The 16,333-nt window shown below is 30.1% G+C and overlaps 1 protein-coding gene across 3 annotated transcripts in view; it reads right to left on the bottom strand.

Annotated features, from left to right (window-relative positions):
* Nucleotides 1–16,333, bottom strand: part of kn (EBF transcription factor knot) — a 379,602-nt gene that overhangs the window by 47,586 nt on the left and 315,683 nt on the right. For all 3 annotated transcript variants that reach the window (XM_072538021.1, XM_072538019.1, XM_072538018.1), the window contains exon 9: nt 13,039–13,156. In XM_072538021.1, the coding sequence (XP_072394122.1) occupies nt 13,039–13,156 (118 nt within the window). The remainder of the gene's footprint in view (nt 1–13,038; nt 13,157–16,333) is intronic.

The raw sequence follows: 16,333 nt of genomic DNA on the forward strand, positions 1-16,333 counted from the left end.
ATTGTCACCGGATTCAATCATCTTTTGCTTTGATATGCAGCAAGTGCAGCCCCCTCCACGAACACCTATTAATGGTGCTTTTTATGCTCAACAAGTGAGTTTTTACATTTTATGCTGTATTTATATGCACAATAAAAGTTCCGTATTCTACACATGGACAGAAGATATGGCTGGAGGAGGATTGATGGAAGTATCATCTGCTTTAATTTGTCATCTGGATTCGTTAAATTCTTAAAAGACAAGAAAAAACAATCGTTAAAAGGTTTACTGATATAAGAATTTGAAAACACGTGGAAAGAAGAAGAAGATCTTAAATAGGATAAGGACATTCTAAAAAAACCAAGAACATGACACCGCTAATGAAGTTGATGAAATGGAAAATAAATGTGATTGTCTAGAAGATGATACAGGCCTACATATTTGAGAAGCTTTATTTTATAACTAAATAATAGTATTTTCCTATCCCTTAACTTGGCAACGTATGTTATAATATACATAATATTTCAAGTTTTTTATTTGACAATCAATAGTATTTGAAACCCAGTTCTTGGCACTGTATAGTTGAGTATACACTATCGTAAGTAGCCGAGTGGAAATCAGCCCGAAAATTCTTAATTTCGCGCATTTAGTTCTGATGGTATGGATACAGTCTCGACAAAATGGCTGAGCACGCGTGTTGTTCCAACCAACAAAGGGTAAGTGTTTATATTAGTTTATTGTTTTTCATTGTACAGTGCTAATTTGTTGGGAACTTATTTTTGAAACATTATACTGTTTATGTATAAACAAATTTTTGGTGTAATGTAAATATTTTTTCAGCAAATCGATTCAAAACTTTATGTATTGTATAGTAAACACCGCCCGATATGGCTTATTTGACATTAATTTTTTTTCAGACTAAAGCAAGGAGAATTTACAGAATAATGACGCTTTTGCCTCCAGTTGGTGCTGAAAGCGACCCAGAGAGTAGTGGTGATGACGAACAAGAGGTATTATCTCGTAATTTATTGAAAAAATTCACAGAAGACACAGATGATGTTGAAGAAAATATAACTTCTGAAGAAGATATATAAGAAGCTGTAGAAATATTATCTGTTTCAGTCAGTAAAGCGGGACTAGCAGCAGCTATTCCTTCAGTAGTGCCACAATTTTCTCCAGTAGTGATATTGTTCTCCATTTTCTAGTATACGGTGCAATGGACAGGTACAGAAATTGCAAGAAGGGACAAACTGCCATATTTTGTAACAAGTGTAATATTGGACTATGTTTAGTGCAGAACAGGAATTGTTTTATGGATGTTCACATTAATAAATAAATATTTTTGATTAAATTTTGATAGTTCTTATTCATATTCCTTGTCCTTCATAATTTGGTAATGTATGATATGCTATGCAGACCTATTTTTCGGTCTATTTGGCGATGTATACTTTGGTATACAATCCAAATTTTTGACATATAGATGTCATATATTTTTTTTGTTGTTATAGAATATTTGTATGATGCCCAAACAGCAAACATACCAATTTTCAGATTTTTAGATTCAAAATTAACCTTTTGCCAAGTTAAGGGACTGGTGTTTTATTTTCGACATTTAGGTATTTACTTATTTAGCAAAATTACATAAATCTAACCAACGGTTAAGCAAAATGAAATAAATCCATTCGTATGTGGCAAAATGCTATAAATCCACACAATTTTTAAGCAAACTAAGAAAATCCAACAAAATAAAAGCTTCAAAAATTAAAAACTCCGAAATTAAACACAAAAATCCAATTTTTTGTCAAAAATAATGGTAATAATAATTTTCTCCAGTCAATAAAATATTTACATTCTTTTAAATAGGTTTAATTCAATTAGTTTTTGTCAATAACTCAAAATCATATATTTTGGATTTAATAATCGAGGTTTTGCTCAGTTACTCCTCATATACCAACGCGGTATGTGCTTTGTAAATAGCTTAATACAGTCATTCAATAAATAAAGTAATTTGAGAATAGCGGGACGGTCAAGAGGATGTAAGTAATAATACTTTACGAAATCTTGAAATTAGTTAAAACCGGAACCCAGGACCGATAGCGCGCCCGTCAAAGAGTTAAAGAGCAAGTGACATGTATAATAAATATGTAAATTTTGACTAAATGTTATTCAATAATTGAACTTTCTAGACCAGAGAGGATCTCTTTTAAGGTGAATGTGATAGGTGGAATTCAATTTTTGAAAGAAAAAATGGTGTGATAACTTTAGTAATAATAATTGACTAATCCTCTCTCCCAAATAGATCGGAAATATTAATAAAAAAAGTAAAATATTTTAAAATTAAAGACATTGATTTTTTCCTACTTTCCTTGCTTATATCTTTAAAACAATTCATTTTGGAGCAAAGTCGTAATGAAATAAAATAGCGACAATTGAATTTTCTATAAGATACGGTGGTTAAAAATGTTTTAATTTATTACCCTAGCTGCAAAATAGTAATAAATTCAAAAAGAGAGAGGAAAAGAAGCCTTCTCTTTCAATTCAGTGTTTTTCAACCACTTAGATTGCACATAGGAACTTCATAATTCGTCTATAAAATTATTTTAACATAATAAAACAGTCCACGAAATATCAGCAAAATCGATTTAATACATTTTGCAATCTAAATCTTGTACAACAAAAAGTAGACCATACAGAACTTTGCCAATTTTTTAACTTATGAAAAAACACTTTCCCTATATAACGTACTTTATAAAACTGAAATCTAATTACTTCGGTGGCCTCTTGGGAATGTCCTAAAATTATAAACATTTGTTTGGCTTATAAATAAATAGAAAACGCCGTTGTAAAAGACTCGGTAAGAAGCTTATTTGAAAATTGAAATTAAGAATTGGAAATTAAAAAAAAATTAATTACCAGCAGTGGTTCCTGAGTCACAACTGGTCAAAGTTGACCGGCATTTGCGACGAAAATATAAAAAATCGGATGATAATCTTTAAACCAATACCTTTTCTTTCGAAGCTCTTTCTCGATAATCATTTTCATATCTTCAAGATATTTATAAATAGACTTAGGCAAATATGCAAATTGCATATTTTGCATATAATGCATAAAAAATGCAAAATGTCAAATTTTGCATATTTTTATAAAAGTGAACATAAAGTGCATAAAATTTGAAAATTAGATGTTAACTATATATTTTTATATTCAAACTTACAGATAGCATGAAAGTGCCAATATTTAATTTTGTTTTATAATCACTTGGTATTCAAATTCTTGGTATAGTAACTAATAGAAGACAGCGGCTTATAGTTTTGTCACGTTTTGTCCTGGAATTAAGGGTTTCTATTTGCCAGTTTATGTCTCTAGGTAAAAATTTTTATTTTGACGGTTAGTTTCACTTTTGTTATAGAATTGGAGGCGTAAAAAATGTGTATTTCTTTGAATAATTGTTGTGCTTTGAAAATGCCGAAAATAAGAAATGTTTCAACTTGGACAAAACCTTACAAAGAGCTATCTATGGATATGGATAAAGTTTATTGCTCATGTTGTGGCAAAACCGTAAATACATACGTATTATTTTTTTATTTTATTTTAAAAATTTACACGGTGGTACAAACAAAGATTTTAAAATTGGAGATTATGTTTAAGAAAAATCCCGACACAAGGCTAGTTCGCAATAAATCGATGTATTTTTTCTTTTTTCAAGCATTTTTTGAACTCCTTGTGACAAAAAACAGGATACCTATTTAAAATTCAAATCATTTAATAGTCTACTGAAAGGTCGCTAACATTTTTTTTTCTAACAACAGCATAGTTTGCTTTAATTTTGCTAAAAACAAAAACATATCATATATTGGACTTAATTAATTAAGTGCTTTTAATTTATGCTCAGAGTATTTCTTCTTTAAATGTTAACAGAAAAGATCAAGAGCCTCTTGTAAATATATGTTAGCTCTTCCTTCTTGCACAGTCATTTCTTGACATTTTCAAGATTACTACACCGATTTTTAATTGAGTTAATTTAAATATTTTAATTTTTATGCAAAAACAGTTCATTTTTAGTTTATTTCTTCAATCTTAGATTTTAAAAATGGGTACAATTATAGAATATTTATATTCTTTTTTAAAAAAAATTCAAATAGATCAGCATGTCAGAACCGCGAAACATTTAGCTAAAAAAGTAAAAACCAAATCCGGTGAAAAACATCAACATTCAGTGTCCAAGTGCTTTCAGTCAGTTCCAAAAAACAAACCGAACAAGAAACTTTTAACGAAGACTTGTGTTGTGGATAAGTATCTTCTAATATGCCCCTTTCAAAATGATCTAATGAAAACTTTAGTTCTTTTTTAAAAAAATATTGCACACAAAACATTCCCAGTGAACGAACTCTAAAGAGAAATAATTTCAATTTGTTATACTCCTTAGTTATTCACAACACAAAAGCCAAAATAGGTAATAATTATTTTTACGTATGTGTGGACGAGATCACTGACTCGTCAGGAAGATACATTGTGCACTTATTGATTGGTATACTTAGCGATGAAACCTTTCCAAAATCGTATCTAATTTCCTGTAAGCAAGTGGAAAAAAAAACCAACGCTCTAAAAATATCACGGTTTCTACAAGAAGCATTAGCAAACTTTTTTCTTCCTACTGCTGTGCCTAATGATAAATTATTGCTTATTTTATCTAATGCCGCACCATATATGGTAAAAGCAGGATAAAATTTAAAAATATTTTATCCAAACGTAATATATGTTACTTGTTTAGCACATGGAATAAACAGAGTTGCTGAGAAAGTAAGAAAAAATGTCCACTAGTTAACAGTTTAATAGCGAGCATTAAAAAGGTATTCCTGAAATCACCTGTAAGAATACCATGTTAGAGAGATATGCTTCCTGCTGTTCCACTGCCACTGCAACCCATTTTAACACGTTGGGGAACATGGTTGGAAGCAGCTAATTTCTATGCTGATCATGTTGTTGATTTAAAAAAAATATCTAAATAAAAGCCTTCTAAAATAACATTTTCCAACAGCAACTGTCATTCATAAAATCAAATTATAGTTTTGTCCAGAAAACTATAAACTCAATTAGAATCCTTTAAATTATCATTGTTAGAGAGTACAGTTTTAATAAAATAATTTGAGTCATTGTGTCAAAACGTTAAAGGTACTATTGGAAATGAAATTTTTCAAAAATTTAAAGTAACCATTGAAAAAAATAGTGGTTACCAGGTTCTTTTTGAAGTGGTTCAAGTACTAGCTGTTTTTAGTTTTTCTATTTACAAATATATGCATTCAGATAGAAGCCATAAGTTTTTATTCGAAAATTTTGGACATCATCTGATAATCTGATGTTACCACAATTGAAAATAATATTTATATGTTAAAATAATTGTATATGTTATGTATTTATAATATTGTAAATAAAAAAAAGTTGTAAATATTTAATTGTTTAATAGTTGTAAAAAAATTAGGTTGAAAAAAATTGAAGTTCAAAATCGATATACCTAAGTAAAAAAAATGTATTTTCTCGAATTCTAATAAAGCTGTTTTCTTCATTATGTTTTAATTCGATGTAACTCGAATAGAAATACATAAAAGCGCATCAACAAATCCCAGAGATGCTTTAGTTTTGTTATAAATAAATTTATTTATGTATACCTCAGTGGCTAGAGGCCCAAATGCCACTGAATCTCTAAAAATTATACGTCCAAGCAGAATTTTGCTGAAAATATTAATGTCAAGACCCAAAAAAAAAGAAAACTACCGCCCCTGCTAGGGAAAGAAGAACCTGAGGTTATTTTAAGATAGGTATTTGTGATTTTGAAGTTGACGTAAGAAAAATCGCGGCTTAGTCCTGCTATAAAATGTCTGATTACAATTACAATATATTTGTTTACAAATTTACAAACACAATTCTAGAGTTTCTATTTTCGTTTTTATAGCAACTTTGTGCTATTTGAAATGGCCATGAGGCAATAAAGAAAGCAGCTCAGTTAATTTCACACACCCCAGTTTTTTCCTCGATAAAATTAAAACGTTTATACCGCCTATTTATTGGTAGGTTTGACAACGCCGACCAGGAGAAAAGTTCTCGTTTGTATGCAGGACCCGAGTCGCGATCCCAAAACTTTGCAAAATTGGTTCGCGATTCAGTTCACTGGAGGAAGAAGTGAAAATGTCAAAGGTAGTGGAAGTGGAAAAGGAAAAGTAGACACTTTCGGATTTAAATTTACGTTTCTTGTTCGAAGTCGTTTTACTTACAAGAAACTAACAAGTTTTGTGGAAATTTATAATCGTAGAACAACAAATTGTACAATAAATATCAATAAATACTGCTGTAGTTATTTCATTAATCTATTTACTTGATATATCTATATTTACTTCAATGAAGGTATAAAAACTATTACCTATAACCTACATAAAATTATGTCTCATAAACCTGTTAAAATATTATTTTAGTTCAGGCGATACCTGTTCTAAAACACCCTGCTTGGGAAAGTATTTAGTAGTTATTTACATATTTTACATTTAATATTTTTATTACTGTATTATAATATGATCTTGTTTAATTATATATTCTAACTACTTATTTTACTTTAAAAGATATTATTTTCTTCTATTCAGTAAAATCTCATTGTCAAACTGGCTAGCACATGTAGTCTGTTTTTGAGTTCAAAGAATCTGACTTCTCTTTTGTTATTTGGAAATTATGTTGCAAACACAGAAAGCGCTGTACCACATATATGTGACTATTTAGTTAGATTACCGCCATTCAAAAGAGACTTACCATAGAGCCACTTTATGGGGGTGCACTTGTCCCATGGACTACCTAAGAACGGTCAGAGGATTTTCTAATCATTTCAAGACACTTGAACAAGACGCCGCCGCAACGGGCAGATACAACTCCACTGGCTACCATTATTAATACACTATATTTCAAAGGTAAGTCTTTTCTTTATATAGATTACAGCAATTTCTTCATTATCATTCTAATTTCATTTAGCCAGCGACCTCTAAGTTTTACACAAAACACACCCTCATTGGGTAAATCGTATATTTTTTTTTTGCTATCTATTTTTTTTTGCTTTAGTCCCTTCGAAATGATATTTAGAATGATAATTTTATTACTCAAAATCTCCAAAAGGTGAGCTAAATATTTGGTTAAACATTTAAAAAAAAAATTGAAAAAATTATTTTTTTTTCATCGTTTTGTTGGTATATTATGGCAGCTATGTACTTTAGAAACATTTTGTAAAGGCAAAAAATATTTGCAATTAAATTTCCTACAATTTACAATTAATTTCAAGTTAAATAATAAATGTAATTTATGTAAAATTGGAAAAATCATTAAAAAATTGGTTAAAAATCAATGTTTTTTATAATCTTTTTCAGGTATTTGATAGCTACATAGAAGCTTTAAAATTTACCCAGATCTTTAGTATAAAAACATAATGCACAATATTTCAGCACAATCGAATAAGTAGTTTTTGCAAAATAATTATGCAACATGAATTATTGAAAAAATTTATTAATTTTCAGAACTATGCTGCAGAGCCAATAAAAAATGGTTTAAATCCTAGAAAAATTTTACACCTATAAGAGCATTCAGTATTTGAAATAAAATTTAACTTATTAAAATCTATTAAATAGGAGAGCCTATGGAATTTTTCAAACAATTCTACAATTTTTAAGCACGTAATAAAAAAATTTGAGAACGATTGCCGAAGTGGAGATTGAAACGTCAATAAACTAGTTTTAACCTTTAATTGTGGCTTATTCCCGTTAAAATAATGATTACTTTCAAATGCCACAAGAAAGTAGCTTTAAAACAACATAAACAATATAACTTTTTCAATTACCAAAAATCTTGCAATCTGCCCTGACTCACTATCCTATTAGTGCAGTCGTCAGAAAGGTGACCCCTAAAAATCATACGAACAAGCTAAATTTCGCTAAGAATATTAATTTTTGGACCCCAAAAAGGATGCAAAATAGTTTAGCACTTTTATCCCCGGGCTTCTCCCTAAAACCCCCTTTGTAAGTGTGTAAAAACCCCAAAAAATCGATTTACCAAGAATCTGTACGCCGTAAAAAAATTTTTCAAATAAAAAATGTAGCTGCGATAGTTTTGAACAAAAATGTCTATTTGAATGAACCGTTCTCTCAGATATAACGCTTAAAGCGACTGTCGATTTTGAATGTCAGTTAAGTACGCGAAATCAATGTTAAATAAAATTTGTATCAGCTCGACGGTAAAAATTCAATATCTTTTGATCCAAGTGACCTATCGACAAAAATTAAGATGCGTTTTAAAGGTAGAGAGAGCAGCTTTTGTATCCAGTTTTTGTATTTTGCGGCAAATAAACTCAGTATTTATGAAGGTGTTAAATAAATAATCGTGGCGCTATTTTAGCCATTTCTTACGATTCTCGTGAGATCAATAAAATTGATCACTTTCATTGACCAGACGTAGTAAAATTTCCATTTTTAGAGATCAATCTTTAAAACTTATGATATATAATTTCAATTTTAAGTTGTGGCAACAAAGATAAGGCTTTTGAAATATAAATAAAAAAACGCAGAATTTAATGCTTTACATTTAAAAAGATCACACAAGAAGACGGTTTTGGATGCATTTTATATCAGAGGTTTGGTTCTTTTGAAAAAAGTACTAGGTTAATTGAAAAAAATATTAAACGCTTTAGATTGTTTGTTATGTGAAAGTTTAAATCCAGCGTTTTTAAGCATATTTCAAATGACTCACATTTGTTGCCAAAACCATAGGTCTTCAGGAATAGGTTCTAGACATGATACTATAACAAACAAGGTATGCTCACTTGCAGTTCTAATTTTAATCGACTTTGCGCATGACGTCATAGCGAGACAAAGCCAGGGGACTTGTGTGGATCTTATTTTAACGATGCATCATATGGCAACGTTGTTCCATTACTGTAATGAACAACTTCGAAACTTAAACTGTTAACGGTAAGTATACCTCGATGCCATATCGTGCACTAAGAAGTCATAACTAGTTACTTTCTGTGAAAACGTGGTTTGAAAATAATAAGTTATGTGTAAAATTAATTAAAGAAATATATGAATCTTCGATTTGATTGTGTGTATTACAAACAAAATAGATATTGCTGCAAAACATAAATTAGATATAAAAGGCCGGTAAAATGTAAAGAATTAGAAACATAAGTAAAAGCAGGTCATACTTCATACTTTTTGAATATCATTTAGACAATTATTTTACAATCTTCGTGATTTTTCTCTTGCGGATATTGTAATAATTATCTTTAATATTTTTATTTAGAATTATTATTAAATACATTTTAGATATAAAAAAGTAATTTTACATCTTCGCTAACATTTACGTATTTTGCAGCTTCTGTTAGGTTTTTTAAATAATTTTTAGTTATTTTTAATTTGTTGTTGTTTTCATTATAACTACGAAAAATATGTTCCAGTTCACTACATTTAGTTACAAATTCCAGTGTTGGTTTGAGTAAACCACCCTCAGAAACGTGGTTTACCCAACTAAACGATTTATCGTTAGCGTCCGGAATATATCCAAGTATTTCTTTTTTTTTTGTAACTTAAATGCAATGAAACCGGCTAAATTTTCCAATCAATCCCATTCCAGGTCTTTTATATTCGAATTAATAAAATCCTGATGACTGTCAATTAAATTTTCAGGGTTAATTTCTGTATCACCACTAGAAAGGTTTAGCGAGGAAAAGATGTTTTCAGTAACAATTTCATAATAATTAATTATACTATTAGCAGTAATATTCCACTATTCTCGCGGTTTCTACATTAAATTTGTCTCGCTGAAAACACTTGAAGACCTATACTTTATATATACGCATTTGTTTGTCTCTAGGAAACACAAAAAACGACACTTCGAAAAAGATTTACTTTTTTTATTATAATTGTTTAAACAACCCACCACGGCACAATACATTATGGCAAATAATTAGTCTTCTTTATAAAGTAGCTACAGGTAGTCGAGAGGAAGTTGCGTACGATAAATAAATTAGGTGATATTAACACAGTAAACTGAATGTTTTCACCACAAAATTTATATGTATAACAATATAATATACGAAGTCTTTACTACATCAATAAATAAATAAAAATATCATTCATTAAGTTTTGAAGCACACAGGATAGCAACAGATAAAGCATTTAACTTGGCATCATTAAAGTTTTCTCGGGCTTACGTCACAGGTGTGCCAGAGAGATGAATGAACATGCGCGTTGACTTATCTTGTTAGTTAGTATCATGGGCTCTAGTTATCGAAACTTTATAGTTGCAAGTCAATATAAGGAATATATTGTATTGATCTCATGAAAATCATAAAAAATGGCAAAAATCGCACCACGTATAATTCTTTAACACTTTTATCGTGTGGCAAAATATAAAAACTGTGTACAAAAGATAAACTCTTTACCTTTAAAAAGCATCTTGATCTTTGTCGATAGAGCACTTAAATCAAAAGATATTGAATTTTGACCGCCGAGCTGATACAAATTTTATTGAACATTGATTTCGCGTAACTGATATTAAAAATCGACGGTCGCTTTAAGCGTTATTTCTGAGAAAACAGTTTACTTTACACAAAAAGTGCTAATAAACATTTTTGTTTGCAATTATTTAACCTACATTTTTTATTTAAAACATTTTTTTCTACGGCGTACGGATTTTTGGTAAATCGAATTTTTTGCGTTTTTGCCCCCCTCTGACGGGAGTTATAGGGGAAAGCACGGACCTAAAAGTGGTAAACTTTTTTGCATCTTTTTTGGGGTTTCAAAATAATATTCACGGCAAAATTCAGCTTGTTCGTATGATTTTTAGAGATTAAGTGACATTCTCTGACGACTGGAGTATGAATCTATTTTTCAAGAATATTTACTCCCAAAATCTATTTACTCCCAAAATTTAAAGTTTCTACAATCCATGCCACCAATTGCAAGATAAGAACATTTTGGTTAATAATTGAAACTCACTCGCATGTAGATATTACAGTAAATGAAAATGCAGATCAAGCGGTTAAAGAGGCATCCCGTTCTAACATTTCAATAGAAGGGATTTTACCTTAAAAATACCAACACTTTTTACAAGCGATAAAGTTGTGATAAGAAGACTAAGAATTAAACAGAGCCGGCTTACACATGGTTACCTGATCATTCAAACAACAAGACTACAGACAAACAACAGAAGACTACACAGACTGGATGAAGACCTAACAGCCACTCTTAGTGACAATAGTAACTTTAATAATGTAATTATGTTTTTTAAAAACTGTTAGTTATATTGGGCCATATAAATATTGTTCTTATTATTTTGCTTACATTGTAATTCTTTTTAAATATACTGTAATTATTATTTTTGTAAGTGTCAATGGTATTTGTTGCTGAGACACGTTAATTTAAATAAAAAAAAAATCAACGTTTTATCAAGGTTGCACAAAAGAAAAAAGGTAAAAATTTATATCTACTAAGTCGGTACTTGGCACAACAAAAGTATTTGTTTAAAAAACAGACATTAAATCTTTGTAATATTGTTATAAATGCCCGTCAACTTTGATCGATCATAACTTCGGAACTAATTAACCAATGAAAAGGTTTCTTAATTACGCGTCTTACGCACTGAATTTTCGTAATAAGTTTAGGAAAAAAATGTTAACTGAAAACTGAAAAAGATATTCTATTTGTTTATTAGCTTAAAAATTGACCTGTTGTTTAAAAAATTTGGCTTTTCTATTCAACAGATTTTAATGATTCGAATTTTTGTTTGAAAGCTTAAATGCCCTTTTACATGCAAAAATTTTTTTAGTATTTAAAACTTTTTTTTTGTTGGCTCTATATAATTTTGAAAATAAATTAACTTTTTTTCCAAACTTTAGGTTTCAAAATTATTTTGCAAAAACGATTGATTTTGATCGATTGTGCTGAAATTTGTCTAGTATTTTTTTATATTAGAAAGATTTTCTGGGAAAGTTTTGAATTTTGAATGAAACTTTTAAATACCTTAATTTTTATTGTGTATTTTTAATCTTTTTTAAATAGTTTTTGCCACTTTTGCAATAATAATATCTATTTTTTAATGTGCAATCAATTATATCTTGTAGAAAATTTAATTGCAAAACTTTTTTGTCATCACAAAATTTTTCTAACATGCTGCTGAGATATAGCAACAAAAAGAGACAAGAAATTGATTTTTTCATCATCAATTTAGCTTTTTTTCAATTTTTATGGCTCTTCGGATAATTCTTGGTTTATAGAAACGGATGTGGGCTATGGTTCTGGAAATTTAAAAATAAATTTTGTGACCTGTATGAAGATGGTAGTGACCTACAGCTGAAATTGAATCGGAATTGCGAGCAAAAATGGAATATTCATAAATCCAATTTTGGATTCTACGAAATTCGTTTTGAAAACCTAACAGTAAATATTAAAAATTATATTGTGTCCATAAACCATCAAATATTGCTAATTTTTCTATTTAGAAATATTAAAGAAATAATAACTGACAAAAAAAAATATTTCTTGTTTTGTTTTATTTTAATTAACGGAAAACAAATTGTTCAATTGCAGAAATGTATTAGTTAACTATAACTTTCAGAAATAATCTCTATATGAAATCTTTAGTAAATATCTAAATGAAAAAGTTCACAATGATATTCACTAAATAAATAGGAAAAGATTTTGAAAACATTTTTATACATTGTGATTTAAGTCAGATTATCCAGAAATGTTTCCCAAGAAAATTACAGTCCTCTAAAATAGCCAACTGATATCTGCTTAATTCAAATATCTTCAGAATGGGTTTTAAGTGTTTAAATTGTTATTGCTTTTAAGACATTATTTGTTGTCTTATGTGGCAGATATTGGAATTAAACTGATGTCAGTACTCCCTCCTTGACAGCTTTTTTTATGACAAGATTTTGTCTACACGTCTTACTTTCCAAATAATTTCATAAAGAGATACTTCAAGGGCATTTTATATTTTTTTTATAAATATTTACGAAGACTAATATCTTACCTTCTGTAGGATCCAGCCTTTTCGCTCGTCGTCCGTGTTTTGAGTTATTATGTACAAACATATTGTCAGATATGGCTAAGAGAGGTCCATCCACAGCTACTTGCGTTGATATCACAACCTAGAAATTAGATAAGAAAAGAATTAAAAGTTATGAAAGATAGAAATTGGTATGTGTAATGATTTATTTATTGATTCTACGATGGTATTGAAAATTTCAATTTCATATTTGGACAACTACAAAAAAGAATTTTAAATAGACATAGAGTTGAAGAAAGTGATGATAATAATAACAGTGGTAACAGTAATATAATAGTGGACAGACTAGAATAAATGACAGGTTCAATCACGAATTAAAAAATGATCAATTTGTAATAACAGTACAAAATAGTTTAAAGATAAAAGTAATAAAGCCTAAATCGGTGGCAAAAAATTAACTAACAAAATGTAGATAAGTATTAGATAAGTAATTAAGAGTAAAAGAGCATATTATTTAGTGCCAATAACAGAAAAATATCAAGTAACGTGAGAGAAATATTCATTGTAGATTTAAAAATGCACTAACAAAAAATAATAAACCATGGTTCATTGTGTACCCTTCCAATTTTTTAGATTGATTTTTGTTATCAGGATGGGTCGCATTAAGAAAATGAAAAGAAAGAAAGGCGCACATACTGTTGATCAAATGAAGGCAGCATTGGACTTAGTCACCAGGGGTATGAGTATTCGGAAAGCTGCAATAGAAAGTAATTTAGCGTATCCTACATTAAGGGGATACGTTGAAAAAAGATTTGTCCCTGACTTGAACTATGAGACGAACATGATTTTCACAAGAGAACAAGAAGATGCCCTTAAGACCTACTTGAAGACTTGTACACGTATGTTTTATTTAATATCTATTAAATGTAGAAAGGTCGCATATCAAATGGCTCAAAAGAATAATATCAAAATTCCTGATTCCTGAAAGAATGCAGAAATGGCTGGCAAGGAATGGCTCCGAAGTTTTAGGAATAGGCATACAGATCGCTCACTGAGAAAGTCAGAGCCGTGTAGCCTGGCACGTGCGACATCATTTAACAGAGATAATGTTAATCACTTTTTTGACAACTTATATGCTGTAATAAATCGGAATGCCGCTTTTTCTGACGGCACAAGAATTTACAACTTGGATGAAACTGCAACTACAACGGTGCAAAAAACGCAGAAAATATTGGCACCAAAAGGAAAAAGGGTTTGGGTAAAGTCACCAGCGGTAAGAAAGAGACGCTAGTAACAGCGTGCTGTTTTATATGTGCCGGTGGTTATGCTTTACCTCCAGCAATAATTTTTCTGCGGAAAACTTATAAGGATTTTATGTTAATAGGCGCCCCCACTGGCTCCTTAGGCCTTGATACGCCGGCAGGATGGATGAATTCTGAGTTATTTGTAGAGATAATAAAACATTTTATTAAACATGGCACAAGCTCTCCTGATAACCCATCAATTTTAATATTCGATAATCATAAATCTCATTTGTCCATCGAAGCCTTAGATTTGGCAAAAGCTGCAAGGGTTAATATTGTAACTTTGCATTCCCACACATCGGCTAAATTACAGCCACTCGACGTTGGTTTATATGCGCCATTCAAGACGTATTATAACAGTGCCATAGAGTCATGGCTTCTAAGAAATTCTGGTAGGCCGATATCTATTTATGACTTAGCTGAATGTATAGGAATAGCACACAGTCGTACCATGACTCCTACAAATATAGCCCATGCCTTTAAAAAATGCGGTCCCTTTAATCGGGATATCTTTCCAGACGAGGACTTTTTGCCAAGTGAGGTAACAAACAGACCATGTCCAAATGATGAAAGTTCTAATAATACAAGAGACTTTAGGAGGTGAACATAACGATGAAATCACTGTGCCAAATGAAAATGAGAGTTCTGCAGCTAATGACATTCAATCAGAAAACCCTGAACATAGAGAAAGTCAAGCAGAACCATCATTTATTTCACTACAACAATTTATGCCTGCATTGAAAGCCAACCTCATCAAAATAATAGAAAGAACAGAAAAAGTAAAAAAAAGTATTATTGCCACAGATACACCTGAAAAAAACAATATTGAAGAAGAAAGATTGCAAGCTAAAAGAAAGAAGCTAATAAATGAAAATAGACAAGCTAAGAAGAGAGTCCAATTTATAAATGACGATAATACAGATTCAGAGGAGGATGAAATAGATATTTCCCTTGAGAATGACAGTGATATGAACAAGATCTTCCTATTTTAAATCCAAATTTGTTTAGTACCCAAAGTTTTAACCCTAACGTAGGAGATTATGTCCTCGTAGAACTTTATCCACCAAAGTCAGTGTTATATTTTGTGAGGAAAATATTACAGATAGAAAAAGATGGGGAATATTGCATGTCATTTTTAAGACTTAAGGATAAATATAGTAAGCAGTTTGTTATGACCAATGTTCCTGATATAGCTTCCATCAACAAGAAAGATGTGAAATATAGTTTGCCGAGACCAAAACTATGTGGCAGCACAAAACGACAACAATGCTATTTTGTGTTTACAGTGTCTTTTTCTTTATTAAATGTCAGATAGGAATTATACCTATCTTCAGTTTTATTGTTCTTTTCAACCATTCTTGTGCTTTTTAACAATAAAAATTTGAAATCTTACTATAGTTTTTGTAAACCTAATTTTTATTAGGTATGTTTAAAATAAAGTAGTTTGGTTCAATGTGTACGCAGCACTAGTTCATTGTGTACACCCGTGGGACACAATAAACCAAAGACACTTAAAAAAAGAAAACCATATTAACTCAAAAACATTCATCTTTATTGATAATCAAATTATGTGTAATAGATTACAAATATGTGTTTCCGATATTCGTACAATTTCGTGTTTCTAGGTTAAAAAGGTTATGATCTAGATAATTTTAAATTTTGGATGGTTCATTGTTGAACACATGACCCTACGCTGTAGAAAAAAATCTGACAAACAAAAAATGCAGCTAAGATCATTTTAAATAAAAATATTTATTAGAACTTTTTGCGTAGAATGAACTGTCAAACAGTTTTGTTGAACAGAAACAACGCATGGAGCGACCAGCGATTTTCAATGTCAGTTCCGCGCGCGAAATTATGTTCAATAAAATTTAGATCAACTCGACGGTAAAAAATCAGATATCAACGAAAATAGCCAAACACATCAAAAAGAAAGAAATACCACCAGCTTTTAAAACAAATAACAACTTAGGCAAATATGTTAAACACAAAAAGAGCCAAAAGAAAAAGCAATT

This window comes from Diabrotica undecimpunctata, chromosome 7 (genome assembly GCF_040954645.1).
Source record: "Diabrotica undecimpunctata isolate CICGRU chromosome 7, icDiaUnde3, whole genome shotgun sequence".
In the NCBI taxonomy this organism is placed as follows: Eukaryota; Metazoa; Arthropoda; class Insecta; order Coleoptera; family Chrysomelidae; genus Diabrotica; species Diabrotica undecimpunctata.